Source organism: Sphaeramia orbicularis, chromosome 20, assembly GCF_902148855.1.
Source record: "Sphaeramia orbicularis chromosome 20, fSphaOr1.1, whole genome shotgun sequence".
In the NCBI taxonomy this organism is placed as follows: Eukaryota; Metazoa; Chordata; class Actinopteri; order Kurtiformes; family Apogonidae; genus Sphaeramia; species Sphaeramia orbicularis.
In genome coordinates this window covers 40,991,867-41,011,294 of record NC_043976.1, presented here as the reverse complement: position 1 = coordinate 41,011,294, position 19,428 = coordinate 40,991,867, and the positions used below count along the sequence as shown (strand labels likewise).

General features: G+C 37.9%; 1 protein-coding gene across 1 annotated transcript; it reads right to left on the bottom strand.

The window, feature by feature from the left end:
* Positions 1–599: 599 nt before the first annotated feature.
* On the bottom strand, positions 600–19,425 carry LOC115411295 (NLR family CARD domain-containing protein 3-like). Its single transcript, XM_030123382.1, has 13 exons — positions 19,266–19,425; positions 16,680–16,899; positions 14,798–14,930; positions 14,200–14,303; positions 10,049–11,348; positions 9,928–9,970; positions 9,255–9,736; positions 8,959–9,132; positions 6,934–7,107; positions 6,307–6,480; positions 4,850–5,023; positions 2,218–2,367; positions 600–1,785 (listed from the first exon to the last, which is right to left on the bottom strand). The coding sequence occupies exons 4-13, from the start codon at positions 14,216–14,218 to the stop codon at positions 1,503–1,505; spliced, it is 2,973 nt and encodes a 990-aa protein (XP_029979242.1). The 5' UTR covers positions 14,219–14,303; positions 14,798–14,930; positions 16,680–16,899; positions 19,266–19,425; the 3' UTR covers positions 600–1,502.
* Between the last annotated feature and the right edge of the window lie 3 nt (positions 19,426–19,428).

The following is a 19,428-nucleotide window of genomic DNA, read 5'->3' as shown; positions in this document are numbered from 1 at the left end:
ATTTTTTGATTTTTTTTTCACTCTGTCGACTAAAGAACTGTCTTTACGCGAGCAGCAGGTCCGTCCTCATATATTGACGTCATACAGTAACTGATTTGTAGTCCTGTGCAAAGGTTTGTAGTCTCACAATGGGTATTAGAGCATTTATGATACGGATGAACAGATCTGAAAAAAGAATGACAGTTATTCAGGCCTATATGTGTTATTTTATTTCCCACTGACTTCTTCCACCACAGTATAGATCCAAATATTATAGATAAATAGATGTGTATGGTGCTTTCTGTGGCTGCTGAAACACAGACTTAAGTTTACTTATGTCTGTGTAACAAAAAAAGAAATAGCCTAGTTCAACAAAAATGAACAGTGAACTTATGTTGTGAATTACAATAAATGCTGTGCCAGCATATGTTGAATCATCAATGTAAATTAAATAATCGCCAAAATGAAAAAATTAATAAATAGAATTAAAAATAGGCAATGAGATGGTTGTTCATGTTATTCACATATGAAGGATACTTTTTGTAGATGTAAAACATTTTTTATAATAAAATTTTAGTTATTTTACTCTAAAACATAGAAAGAAGTTTGTAGTTGACATGATGGTGTAACTGACTTTATTTCACATTGGTCTGTATGATGTGGAATCTGAACTAAAATGATTTTGACATCCTTGTTTAACATCTTCAGGGTAGTTTTTTATTTCCACAAGTTTATCCACTGGCTGTATATTTGACACCTATGATTTATGTTAAAAATCTAAATGTCTCAGTTAATTTACTCACATTCAGACACATAAAAAAAATTTTCAGCATATATCAAATCATTAAAAGTATCCCATCATTAAAGTAATTTACTTCCTTGACATATATATTAAAAGATGCACAAAAAGCTTGAACATATTTAATCTGTTTGATAAATTCTTACAGGCCATAGTGTATAAATTTACTGTATGCTATCAAATATTGTTTTAATCATGACAACCTTCATTCTCAAAACCTTTAAGAGTTTCATTCATTGAAAAAATATGAATAGACAAGGCATAAAAAAATCTGTCATTTCAAAATCAGTCTGGATAAAAAAATATCTAAGAGAAACACTGATCACAGGTTGAATGTTTTAAACCCTCAAACTCCATCATAAAAATAAAAACTGATTTCATCTGCCGATGGAAACATTTTCATCCACTATGTTTTCATTTCTTATAAAGTTAACTGGGCCGATCACACACAGTTCAATTTTCCAACATATGATAGTTTGTTGCTGAAATCTGGACACAGCCGGGCGTTACCCATCATGCTTTGATGTCGCTGCGTCGTCTTTCTAGTGGATGCAGGTGTTTCAGAGTCACTTTAGTCCTAATATGTTATTTCCAGGACGTTGGCTCCACATGACACACACTGGGCCGTTCCACAGCCTTGTCCGTGTCTTTAAACAGTTCCGTCAGGGCGTGTTTTCTTGGTGATTTTCATCTGTAAATGGTCGAGTGTGTCAGACGGCCGCAGTCACATCAGCTTCAGCTGCCTGGAGACACATGGGTCCACCTCACACAGAGCAGCGATCAGGACCGAACTGGCCTCTGCTCCTTTTTTCTGCACAGTATCGAACACCTGTCGGGCCTTGTCCGCCCTGTTCAGAGTTTGAGCCGACTCCATTTCAGGATGGGTTAGAACCCCTTTCTCCAGAAGTTTATCCAGAAGACCACCCAGACTGGAGTCAGACACTCTGCCGATGAACTCCACCCGGATTAACTCCAGCTTCTGCTCTGGACTTTGAGTTGGATCAGAACTTAAAGAACCAGAGAAGAACAGGTTTAACTTAAAATGATCTTTTGTTTAAATATGGTCTATGCTGGGTCTGAAAAGCCAACATGGTGACAGCCAAATTGCAAACTAACGTCTGAGGAGATGTGGATGTGTTTATATGTGTTTTTAGAACATAACCGCTGTGACACAATCAGGAAAAGACATTTTAATTTTATCTGATGCAGATCAAATAAAGCCTTCTGAACATCTAACTGCATCAACCTAGATTAAAAAGTTAGAAGGAGAATTCAAGAATGAACCATTAAGGATTAAATGTGAATTCAACATGTGTTCCACAGCTCTGTTCATATGGTTTCAGATCTCTGGAGAAAACAACAGACTGAACATGTTATTTACTGTAAGGTATGAAATACAGACACACAATGTTCTCCAACGGTGTCAGTGATAATGGTACCGTTTATCTGAGGGTCCAGGTTCACTGTCAGAGTCTGGAGGACGACCTTTGACCCCACAGCCAGACTCTGATGTGTCCTCCTCTGTCTCCACTCCATGACGCATTGGGATTCCAGTTAATGTCTGAGGGATTCCCTCAGCATCATAGATCCTAGACATAAAACACAGACTGTCATGTTTGATCACATGTGGGTTCGTCCCTTATCTCTGTCTGCTCTCGCTGCCCTTTAACAAAGGTTCCATCTCTTCATCCACATCAGATCCACTAAAATATCACCTGACTCCTGAATTCATTGTTGATTTCCAAGTGGCTCCATCCTGTCATTAGTCTGTTTTTTCCACCTTAAATCATCAGATTCATAAAATGTTCTAAACTGACCATCTCCAATACTTTCAATAAATGACGTCAGTAAAATGCAACATTTCAGCCTCATATCATCATTAGTTTTTGAGACAGTGGGACTTTGAAAATGACAGTAAATGTAAAAACGTGCTACAGAAAAAGATGCTAAATTCAGTCAAACTGTTGAACTATTGATAACAGATGGATACGACAGATGCATGATACAGATTTGTGATGGATCTTCAGTTCAGTACCTCTATATTTTACAGAAAACATGGTGTCATTGATGCACTGAAAACAAAGTTTGTTTAAAGACACCAGTTTCATATTTTCTGCATACATTAATACAAACATGCTCATTCCACTGATATAATTGTACATACTAGACCTTGTCACACATGAGCATTATACAACTGAAAATAGGTGTAGTTTTTTCTTTCTTCTCCTTTTTAATGCCTCATCAATCAGACATTTTTATTTGTTGTAAAAATCTGACGTGATTCAGTGTGGAGATCCACCAAGACAAAATCAGTGTAAAACCATCCATCTGTCATGAACATCTAAAAAGTAATGAAGTCCTGGAGTTAGTATCTTCACTCACATCACAAAAACTAAAAACTATGAAGACATCAGGATCAGATTTTGTCTGCTGTTTTCTGGAATACTAACATTATTTTATGAATGTATGAAGTAAATGGGAGATGGTCAGTTGGAAGGCTGGTGATTTCACATGGACTGAGCCCTTTCTCCATCTCCCAACATTAAACATAGAATGATTTCAGTGGTTCTGATCAGATCACCTTATGCCTGTGAATACAATAAATACTCTCAAAGCATATTTGAATTTGACTGGATTCAGGGTGTAGGAGCTATTTGTCTATTTATTTTTTTGCTCAAAGTTAATTTACTTTTTGTTTACTAATTTATTATTTTTTGCAAATTGTTTATTTTTGCTTTTTTGTTTGTTTAATATTTAGAATATATTTTTTTACTTTCATGGCTATTACTTTCATTCTTTATCATTTAGCACCTTTAGTTTTGTTTTTCATATTGGTTTAGACCAGCATGCACCTGGGTGGGCCTATTGTTTTTTTTACCAGTCAGTCACAGTCAGTCGGTCAGTCAGCCAGGATGAGCAGGAGGGGCAGCAAATACGCCTTAATTGTTGTTTGCCTGCAAAACCTGATAATAAAATACCTGAAATACATCTATGGTATGGACATAGTGTTTTTAACTGTGTAAACCACAAACCAATGGTGCATCTGAGTTATGTTAGTCTTAACTCTTTCAGTGCCATGGGCTGATTAAATCGGCTTTACGAAAACAACCTGTAAAGTGCCACGGGCCGATCAGATCGGCTTTGGAGAACACGCCATATTTGTGTACAAACAAACCATCCACCCCCATTTCTTTCTCACATTTCGATGACGTTCTTTCTGTGTCCCCCTTTTGAGACCAAGCAGATGGGAATTTGAGGTCACGCGACCGAATAATATTTTTATATCTTTTTAATGTTTCTTATTCTCCGGTGTTTCATCAGAGGGAGCCCTCCATGCCGGGGGGCGGCTGTGGACTCCGGGGGCTGTGGCGGGTGGGGGTCCCAGTTGGCCCTCTCCCACTAGTTGGGATGCGGGGCTGTGTTGCTGGTGCCTGGTCGCCGGGGTCGGCGACTGCATCCTGGTGCGGAAGGCTCCCTGAGACAGCACCTCCTAAATTGATGTTTTACTTTTACTTGTACATTTTTGTTCTGGTCTACCCGTGCTCAGTCAGTCTTCTTAAGTATGTGTGAGCTTGTGGGTTTGCATGTATATGTGTGTGTGTGTGTGCGGGTGAGTGGGTGGGTGTGGGTGGGGGGCGGTAATGATTTTTAAACTGATATGTAAAGCACTTTGTGCTACAGTTTTTAATGTATGAAAAGTGCTATATAAATAAAGATGATTATTATTATTATTATTATTATAATAATTATTATTATTAAAATGAATTATGCAAATTACGATCAATAATGAATCGGCTGCGTCCGGTGCGTTTTGGATCTAATCAGCAATCGGTCGGATGTTACCGAGTGGTTTCCTGCAGGATTCTTCAAATATTATAAAAACGACGCGAAGTACTGAAAAACGGCCAAATTCTGTGGCACTTTTAAGGCTTATTATCCCCTTAACTGTCTGGCACTTAAAGAGTTAAGTGTAGTCACTTTTAAGTTGGTTTAAATTTGATGACAAATAGTCACTGCACAGGCCTTAATGGAACATGTTAACTCTATAACAGTAACAGACAGTGAACTGACCGTAGTGTCTCTAGTTTGTAGTCTGGACTCTGCAGTAAATCATCCAACAGCTTCACTCCTGAATCCTCCAGGTCGTTTTCGCTTAGATCAAGTTCAATCAGATGAGATGGATTGGACTTCAGCGCTGAGGCCAGAGGAGAACAGCTGACATTTGACAAACCGCAGTTATCAAATCTGAATAAAGAACAAATTATATAGATTAAAATCTGTTAATAATCCAGTCAGATGTGTTCAGGTTTTAAATGTTCAGTCCAACACTACTATGTCCTAATGAATGAGTTTTACAGTTCTTGATCGTTTTTAACCTTACTGGGCAAAAAAATCCATAATTACTTGATGCTCATTGTCAGTAAAGTGGTCTGACAGGACATCAGAATTCATCTACAGTGGCTTCACTTTTCTACAATACTATGAACAGCATCAAGTTCATCTCAATCAATCAAATGTTATTTATATAGCGCTAAATCATAACAAAAGTTATCTCATGACACTTCACATATAGAGCTGATCAAAACCAGACTCTAAGCCGATTTACAGAAATCATCAGAATCCACTAGGGGCAAACACTTGGTGACAGTGGAAGAAAAAACTTCCTTTAACAGGCAGAAACCTGGAGCAGACCCCAACTCCTGCTTTCATCTGCCTCGACCAGTTGGGGTTAAAGAGAGAAGGTAGAGGAAGAGAAAAAGAGAGAGAGAAAATTGGGGAAGGGGGAAATAGGGGGACACATGGATGCACAGCAAACTCAACTAAGAACTGTTTAAACTACAACAGCTGGTGTTAGTATGATTACCAATAGCTAGAACAAATGTCCATAACTGTTAATACTACTACTGCAAATACAAGTATTAACAGTTTAGCAGTCCTGGTATATTTCAAACCCACCAACACCCTGAGACAGGCTCTGGTACATCCCATGGACAAACTACCTAAGGAGAAGCAAAGCAACATGGTCTATGCCAGGGGTATTCAAATCCGGTCCTCGAGGGCCAGTATCCTGCATGTTTTAGATATTTCCCTCTTCCAGCCCACCTGGTTCAATTAATGATCAGTTTATCACCGAGCTCTGCAGAAGCCTGATAATGATGTAATGCCTTCCAGGTGTGATGGAAGAAGGAAATATCTAAAACATGCAGGATACCGGCCCTAGAGGACCGGATTTGAATACCCCTGGTCCATGCTGTTCAGTGCAGTGAGGACTTTTACATAGAAGAAACTAAACAACCCCTCCATAAATGCATGCCTCATCACAGGAGAACCTCCACCTCAGAAAAGGGTTAATTTTCTCACTTTAAACATTTGTTTTCTATGTTCTATTGTGAATAAAATGTGGGTTCAGAAGGTTTACATTGTATTCTGTTTGGAATTATGTTTAAAACAATGTCTTGTTTAAACTTTTTTCCTGTGGATTTAAAATGGAACATTGAACCATTTTGTTCAAACATCACTGAACCAACCTCAGAATCTGTAGTTTACAGTCTGGACTCTGAAGAAAATCACACAACAGCTTCACTCCTGAATCCCTCAGGCCATTCCAACTCAGATCAAGTTCCATCAGATGGAATGGATTGGACTTCAGAGCTGAGGCCAGAGAAGAACAGCTGACATGTGACACATGGCAGTTAATCAGTCTGTAAAAAGAACAAATTATGCAGATTAAAATCTCTTAATAATCCAGTCAGATGTGATTTAAATGATGGATGAAAAAAATGTAATAAAAATTATAAAAATGACATAATACAATGAAATGACATAAAATAAATAACAGAAAAAACATGAAAACAACACAACTTTAAAGACAAAAACATCTTCAAATACACAAAGACACACAACACAGCTGCTATAACAGGATATCAGACCAGAATGGGACAACAGTCATGTCCCCAAACTCCTACTTTTTCCTTAAAATGGTTCACATTCTCAGTTGTAACATTTCTTTTCTATATTCTATTGTGAATAAAATGTTGGCTCATAAGGTTTACATTGTATTATGTTTGTAATTATATTTTAAACAATGGTCTGTTTCTTTGTTTTGAATTGGGGCTGCAGATCAAAAATGGAACATTTAACAACAGTGAACCAACCTTAAAATCTGTAGTTTACACTCTGGATGCTGAAAATAACCACACAACAGCTTCACTCCTGAATCCTTCAGTTCGTTTCCAAACAGACTAAGTTTCCTCAGATGGAATGGATTGGACTTCAGAGCTGAGGCCAGAGAAGAACAGCTGACATCTGACAAATCACAGCACTTCAATCTGAAAAAAGAATAAATTATATAGATTAAAATCTGTTAATAATCCAGTCAGATCTGTTCAGCTGTGTCCTGTCATTAAATAACAGCGCTGTGAAAACTTTCCTGTTTAGTTTCCATTCATTTTATATTGTGTGATTATCAGTGTATGAATAGTATTTAACAGTGTTGGATTATGAGCTGTTAGCATTAATGTTGTTGAGCTAATGGATTATTTCAGTCTGTGGATAGTGATTCTATAGCATCTATATATGTATAGAAAGATACAGTTGGATGAGATGATAAAGGTTTAGAATGTCATGTGGATGAATGAACATACTTTAATAAAGTTTAACTAAATATGAGTGACATGTATGAAAACAAAACATATCTTTGTATTCATTTACTAATCTCCTAACAAACAGAAAACAAAAAAAAATTTATGAAAAAAGGAATTTTTAAAAATGTGCAGCTAAACATTACTGTATCTTATTCAATATGTTTCATTTTAAATTTAGTAAAGTAACTGTCATTGCGTTATGGTAGATCAGACCAACATCATCATAACTGAATAATACAACGATCACTTTGTTTATTCTATCACATTCTTGTGTCTCAATCACTTTTGTTGTTTTCAGTGTGGTCCATTCCATTTCAGTTTTATTTTACACCAACACATGTATTTTCAAAGGAATAAACTGATTTCTATGATTTAACTGTAAAGAAATAAAACCAACGCTGGTAAAAAAAATACACATACAAATCTACAAATCTTTCATATTGTGCATTTTGTAGGTGAAAGTAACTCAACATTTTCTGTTTTAAAACCTTGAGTCTTCACACCTTGATGATGAAACAGTAGAACATTTAGTACAATTCCACGTCAGGATATTTACATTAATAATAAAAATCACAGCTTTTCAGTCAACTTGTCTTGTCTTGTCTTTCAGTTGAAATGAGACAAATCCTGCTGGTTTTCCAACAGGGAACTGAAGTGGTTCTATGGCTCTGTTCAACACCACCAGACTGGATCCCACTCACTGGGATGTCCCTGAACTACTTCAGTCCCACATCTACGCCTGGACATTCACACCCTCATCACCTCCGTCTCATCGTCTTTCCATCAGAGCCACATCGAAGGTAGAGGTCGACTCAGAACGCTAACGGCCAAAGTTACACTTTAATTATCATTTAAATGAGTTAACAAGCAGAACCAGATCAGAACCCTTCTTCAAACATATGTCATACAAATATTACTCATCCTTGATTCTTTTTCTGTTCTTTGAAAACTCTGAAATGAGCTGAAACCAAAGAAATAACAGTAAAAGTTACAGTTTGATCAATTACAAAAGGGGATGTTGTTTTGATTTGGTTTTACAGATTTCAGATTCAACCCTGAATTAATTATGAACAAATTAAATTCATCCAAGTGTCACTTGTCACTGCTCAAAAAATGAAGAAAATACTGTTTAATCATTTACGATGACAAAGATTTACCTCAAACCCAGAAAAAAGCAAAGTTACTGATTTAACCAGATGAAGCTGTAGAACCTGAGTGGAGAATCTGTGAACTGAGTCCTGTTTGCAGTTTGGACTCTGCAGTCCAAGAGGAAGCAGCTCCATTCCTCAATCATTCAGGTCTGTTTACTCAATGTTTTACTCTTAAACAATTAGATGATGAACAATCTGTTGGTTTTTATAGATATCAGCCTCAGTAATGTATGAATTATGGACAAACACAACTGAGTCTTCTATTGAAATAATAAAATGACATGTTTAACATTTACAACGGCTCAGACAAATGGAGAACAGTGAACGTCAGGATTTAAACAGAAAAAGACAAAAGATCTCATCAGCAGACACACATTGGACTGACCTCAGAGTCTCCAGTCTGCAGTTTGGACTCTCCAGTCCAGAACTTAGAACCTTCACATCTGGATCCTCCATGGTGTTGAAACTCAGGTTCAGTTCTGTGAGATGGGAAGGACTGGACTTCAGAGCTGAGGCCACGACTTCATAGTGAATGTCTGAGAGCCCACACCCAGAGAGACTGAAAAAGTAGATGTGATAGAAAATTTATTTTTCCTTCTCCATGGTTCCGTGATTGATTCCTCATCAGGGTGATGACTCACTACACAGGTGAATAATGTTAATATTCACATCAGTACTTACTCAGCCTTTCTGCAGTTCCTCACAGCTGCAATCAGTCTACGTCGTCCTTCATCTGATGTGTTGTACTCATTCAGATCCAACTCATCCAGAACCTCCTCAGACATCTGCAGTACGTAGGCCAGAGCTGAACACTGGATCTCAGAGAGTGTCTTCTTTGACCTGTTCTCTGACTTCAGGAACTCTTGGACCTCCTGTTGGACTGAGTGGTCGTTCATCTCCATCAAAGAGTGGAGGATGTTGATGCTTCTGTCAGGACAGATATGCTTAGTATTCATCTTCTTCAGGTTGTTGATGACTTTGTCGACGGTTTCTGAGCTGATCTCTGTTTGACCCAGCAGATCTCCAAAAAGTCTGTGGTTGGACTCCAGACAAAGACCATGAAGGAAACGAACAAACAGATCCAGGTGGCCATTTTTACTGGAGAGGGACTTTTTCATGACCTTTCTTAGGAAGACATCGAGTGTTGAATTATGGTCATACTCCTAAAAGACACAAAGGATATAAAAACATAAGGTTGAAAATATTAAGATAAGATCAATAAAATAATTTAAAAATTAGTTTATTTTTTAATACTGTGATTTAAATAGATACAATTCTGTAAAAAAAATTTATTTATTTTTTTTTTTTAACAAAAAATCACTAAAAATCACTAAAATAAAACAACCAAATAAACCCCTTCTTCTTCTTCTTTCTTCTCCTCCTCCTCCTCCAAAGAATCAGTATCTTCTTCTTCTCCTCCTTCCTCCCCCCATTCTCCCAGAAACCCTGTGCTGTTGTTGGTGTTCTCCTCCTCAGAAGAATCAGTATCTTCTTCTTCTTCTTCCAGAAACCCCTCCAGTACTTCTGTGTTGTTGGTCAAACAGTGGTAGATGTAAACTGCTGCCAGAAACTCCTGAACACTCAGATGTACAAAGGTGTACAGTGGTTTCTGGAAGAGTCCACTCTCTCTTTTGAAGATCTCGGTACAAACTCCTGACTTCACCGAGGCCTCTGTGACGTCCAGACCACACTGCTCCAGGTCTTCTTGGTAGAACATGACGTTTCCTTTCTCCAGTTGTTCAAACGCCAGCCTCCCCAGCTTCAGAAGAACTTCCCTGTCAGCCTCCGTCAGCTCCATCTCACCTCCTTTTTCATACTTGTTCTTCTTCCTCTTTGTCTGGACCATGATGAAGTGTGAGTACAGGTTGGTCAGGGTCTTGGGCAGCTCCTCTCTCTGGTTTGAAGTCAACATGTGCTCCAGAACCATAGAACTGATCCAGCAGAAGACTGGGATTTGACACATGAGGTGGAGGCTCCTGGATGTCTTGATGTGTGAGATGATTTTGTTACACAGATCTTCATCACTGGATCTCCTCCTGAAGTACTCCTCCTTCTGGACGTCGGTGGTGAAGCCTCGGACTTCTGTTACCCTGTCCACACATGAAGGAGGGATCTGATTGGCTGCTGCAGGTCTGGAAGTTATCCAGATGAGAGCTGATGGAAGCAGGTTCCCCTTGATGAGGTTGGTCAACAGCACGTTGACTGGTTTCTTCTGAGTGACATCTGAAACCACCTCACAGTCGTGGAAGTCCAGTGAAAGTCTGCTTTCATCCAGGCCGTCGAAGATGAACAGAAGTTTGCAGACGCTGATCTGCTCTGCTGTGACCTTCTGTAACGTTGGATGGAAAACACGGAGCAGCGTCAGCAGACTGTACTGCTCATCTCTGACCAGGTTCAGCTCTCTGAAGGACAGCAGAACCACCAGACTGACGTCCTGGTTTTCTAAACCCTCTGCCCAGTCCAGAGTGAACTTCAGCACCGAGAAGGTTTTTCCAGCTCCAGCAACGCCGTTGGTCAGAACCACTCTGATGGGGTTCTGCTGGTCAGGTAGGGCTTTGAAGATGTCATGACACCTGATTGGTTTGTCTTGGATGGTCTTCTTCTTGGAAGCTGTCTCCAGCGTCTTCACCTCATGTTGGGTATTAACGTCTTCACTCTGTCCCTCTGTGATGTAGAGCTCAGTGAAGATCTGCTTTAGTTGGGTCTGACTTCCTTCTTCATCACTTCCTTCAGTCACACGTTCACATCTGCTCCTCAGACTGAGCTTATGTTCATCTGAAAACACAAAATACAAACACTTTAAATAAACACAGTTGGATCATGAAGTATTTGGACAGTGGCACCATTTTCATCCCTTCAGCTCCCTGACAGTGACAACAAACACAAAGTCTAACCCTGAATGAACCACTGAGGGAACAACACTCACCAGGTCGGGTTTAAAACAGGCTGGAATTCTACAGTATTTCACCCAAAAAAACTATAAAAGTGATAAAAGCTGTGACACTATGTGAATATACAATTAAATCACAAAGAATTAGAGTAAATGTACATAAAAACACATTTCATTCACAAAGAGAAACAGAATAACACATACTAGTTCATGATTGTGAGTTGGTATCTCAGAATAGAAAAGTTAAGTCTAGTCAAATGGAATCTATTGAAAACGATGTTGACGTTTCCATCCAAACATTAACACCAGATAGAAGGAAAACAAAATGCAAATAGAATTAAAGCTGCAAGCAGCATTGAGCGGGACCTCGCACCGGGCGATCCGCCTCCCGTGCGATCTGCCTCCCCCATGATCCGCCTCCCATGACCGTCGACACCTCAGCTCCACTCACACCTCTCCATCCCCATACCAGTTCCCACCCTTTAGTGTCTGTCCTCCTTACATCTGTACAGAACACCAGTGACCCTCTGCTGAAACCACCATCACTTTTAAATGAGACTTTTACTTTGGAAACCCTACTGTGTGTATGTGCGTTTGTTTTGTATGTGAGAGAAAGAATCAGTTTGAAAAATGAATTGAAATTGTATGAATAATTGAGCATAAAAGTGATGATTTATCACAATTAAGGCTTTTATTTTGGAAAAACCATATTGTGTGAGCATGTGTGTCTGTGAGAAAGAGTACTTTTTAATGAAGAAACATTGTACAAACAGTTGAGCGTTTGGTCATAACAATGAAAAGAAGTTATTTAATACACATTATTTATATTTTTAATAAGGGTTTTATTTTGAAAAAATGTACTCCGTTTACTTTGTAATGTGTGCAAAATGTCCAATATCCACAATATAATGCAGCAAAACCTGTTTTAAAATGTGAGGGGGGAAAAAAAAAAAAAAAGTCCTTGCCTTGTCTGGGGTTCGAACCCAGGACTTCATGTACAATAGACCACAGCGCTAACCACTGGTCTATTTTCAGACACTTGCAAAGCTGCAGTAGTAAGCCTTATATGGGGATTCTGTCATTGTGAAAAGTGAAACTAAACATACTCTTCAAAAAATCGCAATTATTCCATAACCGTAGGTTGTATCTGAAAAATTCTTTCACTTTTGGATTCTGCAGACTTGTGGGAATTTAATGAGGTATAACGTTTTTGTCAAAAGCCTGAAATGAATAAGCAGTAATTGCAGAAACGTAGAGTAACATTCAAAGGCAGACTGCCAACTTCCTGTTGGAGTTAGCTCATGAGTGTCAGTGTATGATTTGTCGGCTCAATCAGACCAACATTTTGGCATTTGTTTCATGTTTCTGTGACATTCCTACTGGCCGCTAGGGCAGATTTTGTGTGTTTTTTAGTACAAAGGTGGCGCTACAGAGTCCACTTTGGCACCCAAGGGGTTAATTTTGATATTGAATCAAAGTGTTCACCAGCCATGACATACATGGCAAATTTGGTGAGTTTTGGAGCATGTTAAGGGGGTCAAATGGCAGTCTAAAGTGGAAAAAGTATGAAAATAAACAAATTGTTATAAATCAATAACCGTACATCGTATCTCAAAATTTTTTGCATGTGACAGTTGTGCTGAGTCCCGTGAACAGATAGATATGTCACATGTGGGGAAAAACTCCAAAGTGAAAAATGAGTTCCAAACATCGCAACTTTGCTGGCTTCTAAGAAAAAAAAAAAACTAAGACAGTTATGGAAAAAGTGCGGAATCACTTTTTTGAGGAGGGTTCCCTCTATCTTTTGGTGCTATTTAGAAGTCAATACGACAAACGGTGTCATCGGAGTTAGTTTTAGAAATTTTATTTTGAAAGGCATATTGCAAACTTCCTGTTGCAGATGGGTCATAAGTGTCAGTGGATGATTTATAGTGCATCATTCAACAAACATTTTGGCATTGGTTTCATGTCTCTATGACAATCCTACTGGCCACTAGGGCAGTTGCCGTTTTTTTCACATAGGTGGTGCTAGAGAGCCCATTTTGGCACCTATGGGGTTAATTTTTACATTTTATCAAATTTTTCGCCAGGCCTGACATGTGTGCCAATTTTGGTAAGTTTTTGAGCACGTTTAGGGGGTCAAAACCCAGTTCAAAGTGGTGTCTGAATAATAATAATATAAAAATGAACAAAAAACAAAAGGGCCTTGCTTGCAGGCAAGGCCTCTCACTGTGTGAGAGGGCCTTACCTTTCGGCTCGGCCCCTAATAAAGTGCCATCGTATTCGACCAGTGTAGTGATGATATTGGATACATTTCATATACATCCATACTATCAGTTTAATATTTAAACTGGACCCACCTCTTTATATTGGATTTGATTATTTTTTTACATTGTAGTTTTATTTATTTTTCAGAAGCACGTTGTATAAAAATGATGATAAGCTTAGGATGTGTTCAGACTTTATATTCACATAAATATTTCTCTTTCATAATGATGAGATTTTTCTTAGAATTAAACCCTTTGATGTTTCATCAGTTATGCAGTTTGATAAGAACGTACATACGCTTTGAGTATGCATTCATAGAAAAGCGCTATATAAATCTAATCCATTATTATTATTATGAAAATGTAGATCTTTCTAATGCTACAAAAATGTGACTTCAACTGAAACACAGTCAGTGAGTAGACATGTTTTCAGGACTGATGACATCTTTAGACAGAATTAAAGTCTTACCTTGTACAGTTCTGTCCATCTGCAGTCCGGTTCCGGTTCCAGTTCTGGCTCCGGTTCTGAATCTTATTCCACACTGGGGACAGGAGGAGTCTCCTGATGGACCACTTTTAATTATTTTAAAATTTTTACTCAGTCATTTATTTTACTTTAACCATCAGATCAATTCATTTACTAATATTTGTGACTGGACTCAGTTTCACTGAAGGCTTTGCTGTCACATGAATTTGTAGACTTCTACAATAAAACACAACACAAAAGTTCCTTAGGTCAGTTCTACATTATGTTATTTGGCATTTTATCATTTCCTTTTTTCATATAGAAAAAATTGTAATGTTACGACTTTCAACTGAAAACATCAGATTTTTTTTATTTGTTATTGTGGAAATAAATATTAAATGAATAAAATAACACAAACCTGAACTTGAATTATATCTAAATTATAATGAAGCTGTTATAAAGCTAGTGCAGTGTATATATTTGGTTGGTTGGTTATAGTTTCAACTTCCTTATCACTCTCCCAGAGTCTGTTATCTCTCTACTGTTAGTTATTAAATAAAGTCTGAGATTAAAACTATTTAAAATTCTGTGATTGACTCACTGTGGATCAGAAGGTCCTGGTTCACCGACGCCTCCTGGAGGATCCTTTATGGACAAACCCCCCCCCTTAGAAGACCAGACGCTGTGGACGGAGCTGTGTCCTCTTCATCCACATTCACTGTGTGAACTTCAGCCTGGAAGAGGAATCAGCCAAAGCACGTAGAACTCAGAGTCCAGTAGTCACATGACCCACAAAACAGGAAGTAACACAAACAGTGTCAGGATGGAACGCTGTGTTTTTAACATTCTGCTCTGGGCCTTTTCTTATTTATCAGGTGCCTCCTTCTTTATCAGGTTTTATAGATTATTCATTCATGCATTCATTCGTTTTATAGATTATATTTTTAGATTATGAGACATAAATCTCAGGTTTTAAGTTCTTTCTAACCCTTTGCCCTTTGGAAGGGCGGGACCATGGCCTCCATTGCTCTCATCTGTTATCAGGGATTTATAATGTATGAAAATAAATTTAAAAAACTAAATTATTCAATGTATTAGGCATTTTTCTTTATGTTACACTGCTGGACCTGAGTCACAGGTATCATTATTTCATGAGTCAAAATATACAAATAAACTGAACCTTAAACACAGCAGGATTATTAGAGTTAATGAAGACTAACACTACATCCAACAGTGAGAAAAAGAAAAAAACAACTGAAAGTAAAGAAGAAATTACAGTTTTCAGAAACATTCAAACAGTCAATTATTTAAAACCCTATTAAAACACACTGAGGAAAACCCTTATTTTCAATGATGTCGAGATAAATAAAAATAAAATTAAATAAAACAAATACAGAACATGATGCATAACAGAGCAAACCATGAAACACCACATGGAAAGAACTGCAAAAATAACTGTGGTTAAAAAAAAAGTTTAAAAAAAGTATAAGAAGTTAAAATATTAAAACTTACGAGTAAAAACAAGCAGCTGAATGTTACAAATCGGAAAACGAAATAAAAATGGACAAAATCAAGACAGAAGTGTGGGTACAGGGCATTCCTGTTTTTTTCTAAATAACAAAAAGTTTTAAAGAAAACCACAAAATAACTTTTGTTCAACAAATCAGTTGTTTTGTAAAGTCATTTGTATGTCCCTCATTCTTCCAAACCACATTCTCTGCTTCTATAAATCAACGTTTTCCCTGAAAAATACCTGAATAACTCACACTGTTCCAGGCAGGTTTTTGAGCCCCGAAGTCACCACTCCAAACCATGACTCACAACTTTGTAGTGTCCAAAGCAAGTCCCAGCAAACTGCCTGAGGGCAAGGAACTGGGGTAGTTGGAGGTAAACAAACCAGCATGGGGTTGTACGGGCTTATGCTCATTCACAAACATTGCTATCACTAGAGGTACTTGCTCTTTGCTTATGTGAGGGAAACAGAAGAGGAAAAACGGCACATAAGGCAAGAGAAGCTGTTCTACCTTTTATGTTGTATATTTAGATACCTATTTGGTATTAATTTATTCTTGCACTCAATGGACTGAAAACTAGCTAACGCTACAGTAGCTGCTGCTTATGCATAACATTCGCGGATAAATAATGTTAGAGCAATACCTGATTTTAATAAACAATTAGCATAAACACCGCATCCACGGGGGCCGCCATTTTTGTTTCACAGGCTATGTGACGTCAGAGCTTTAAAACTGGGAGGTTTTTTTAAAAAAAAAAAGATTATTATTAATCTTTGTACATGACAAACATGGTAATTTCATATTCCGTGTGTCAGTGTGACATACACTGACCAAGGGAACAGAACATCAGAACTGGGAGTACATCGATCTGGTGTGAGTTCACGGGTGGGAAGTCACGTGTTTAACTGCCATTCCACTGGTGAAAATGTATAAAACTAAACTGAAATACACGACTGTAATTTTTCATACCTGTTGTTTGATAGATACGTATTTCCACACACTTTTATCGGTAAAATAATTACATGGCGATGATAAACGTCGTCTTCCTCCTCTGCGTTTCCAGTACGTTTCTCTCTACCTGTTAATGTCCGCGTGTCGTGGCCACGCCCATAGTGACGTCAGGAAGATGTGGGTGGAGTCGAGTCTCTGTTACCTGGATCCTTTGACCTCAGATGACTCAGAAAAACCCCTAGAAAATGCATATTATAATATAACATACATACATCCAACCAACCTATACTGTTGAAAATAAAAAGATATTGAAAATACGAGTCCATTCTACGAACTAAACTCAGAAACACTTATTCATTTATTCTATTATTGAACTTATTTTCCTTCTTTTTGAACCCATCTTACAAATTACATCTTCTCCAAATTAACCAACTCCACTGAAATGACACATTAGAAAGCAGTTACACATTTGGACTGCACAGAGTGGGAAAAATCATTTAGAGGCAATCTTTTTTAATTTATTAGGGAAATTTCATAGTTATATATTTCTGAGAAATATCCAAACCTTTAAATCTTCATTGGTGAATCCAAAGTTTATTTTAGTACATTATCCCAAATAAACTAAAAAAAAAAAAAAAAAAAAAAAAAAAAGGAACAGAAACCATTAGAATGCACCAAGAATTGTTTAAAGTGGAATGATTACACTTCCCTTACAATAACTGTGTTGTCTTTTTGTTATATTTTCAATATTTAATATTATTCCCATGGTGCACCTGGAGCAAGGATCCATTACACATGAGCAGCAAGGGTTAACAGTCAAAGGTCAATTTAGTGCCTGACTCTGAAATTTGACCAATATTCAGCCTGTTACTAAATGTTTTGTGTATTTGTAGATCCACTGTGATCTGTAAGTTTGAATGCACATGTGTAAACCATAAACTGAAGCAAAATACTGTTAAAATTGCACTTTTTCTGAATAATTTCATGTTGTTCATGTTATTCACATTTTTAAAGGACAGTTTGTAAATGTAAACAGTTTCATAATGTAATTTTATTTAGATGTTTTTTTTTACTGTTATTTTACTTTAGATCATATTGTTCTGAATGTGGAACCTGAATACAATGATTTTAACATCCCTCACTGTTAATATTTTCAGTGTAATTTTTGCATTTTACAACTTCATTCACATGAACATGATTGGACCCTTTTGGCGGCCCGGCTTTGGCCCAGTGTAACTGTTTTTTGGAGTTCAACCAGGTGTCAAAAAGTTGCTGGACTGATTCAGAGCCCAAAACAAAACCTACTGGGCCCAAATTCAAATCCTTGTTGTTGTACAGTGTGTTCCAGTTCACAGTTCATGTTCAACATCCTAAATATCTCACTGATATATTTAGTAAAAACCTGTCAAACTTCAATTCCTCTCTTTGTCTTTTTTTGTTATTCCACCTGTTTTGACCCTAAAACACACAGTAAAACCAAACCACTGAAGAAAAGGAACACAAACACAAACTCACAGCAGCTTTTGTGACACTGAAAAACAGGCAGATTCACAGCAGAAATAACGTCTCAGGGGTTAAAGGGTTAAACAGCTTAGAGGATGTTTCTAAAATAATGATTTGCGAAACATATCCTGCATTGTAATCGACTACTGTCAGATAACGGTAAACATTGGAATAAATGTGTGAAACACCTCCAATCATGTCAGTGAGTACTCATGAATGCCTAAAGAAGTATGTAGTGCGTCCCTGCCCACTGGTGGAAAACACTAAGGTTCTGACATTATCCTCAACAAATGGTCACTTTTGACAAGTCTCCACATGTGCTTCAAAGGCCTTCTGGACACTCCATGAGTCATCAGTGAAATGTTTCAGGATGTTTCCAACCCTTCTTCCAATGGTCACCAGTTCATTCCAGTGCAGTAAGGTAAGGCTATACTCTGTGCTCCAGAAACGGTGTCTTCATCTGCATAAGCATCGTTCTAATGTGGTCTCTGAAGGGTGTCAGGGGCAAAGACCTCAGCTCCAAAAGGAATCAGAGCTCTGCATATGTTCTACCGGGTTCTCCATCATATCAATAAGCTAACCCTTAGCTCACCTCTGACCCCTCAGGCTTCTGTAGTTCCACCCCTTTTGTCCAAATATGGTCACTTCAGGCTCCAAAAAGCACACAGGGTGACATCAAATCACAAACCACTGGCCTAAAATCAGTAGTTCACAAATCAGAGGGAGCAGCAGGCCTTTCAGTAGACTTACATCTTTATTAAACTGATGATTTCCCTTTAACTTTAAAAATACAAAAACAATACAACATATACATCTGTAGTATCAAAAGTATAAAAAATAATTCTCTGTGATTCTGTGGGTGCAAAAGTCTCCCACTGACATATTTAACAAAATCAAACTCATTTGGTCAAGTCATTAAAAATATAACACACATTTTTAAAAATAAACTTTCTCCAGCATGACGATGTCTTCAGAACAACTATCAAAATAGCTTTAGTCCAGGACAGGAAGAGGTCATCTGGACTAAGACTCAGAACCTGGACTCGGACTAGACAGACTAGATCCCAACAAGGACACGATACTGATGAGACATAGACTTACACAATAGCCGACTTCCAATAACTTCCAACAGACTTCCAATAACCGAAGGGTCGGCGGTTCGACTCCTGCTCTGTCCTAGTCAGTCCGTTGTGTCCTTGGGCAAGACACTTCACCCTCCCTGCCTCCAGTGCCACCCACACTGGTGTATGAATGTTTGGTGGTG

Bases quoted from the DNA above. Each gene is read 5' to 3' on its own strand.
- LOC115411295 (XM_030123382.1), bottom strand. The intron at 9,971-10,048 runs TGAGGAGGAGAA...AGAAGATACTGA, and splicing joins GAAGAAGATACTGATTCTTC to TTCTTTGGAGGAGGAGGAGG. The intron at 5,024-6,306 runs GTTGGTTCAGTG...TTCTTTATTCAG, and splicing joins TGTAAACTACAGATTCTGAG to ATTTGATAACTGCGGTTTGT.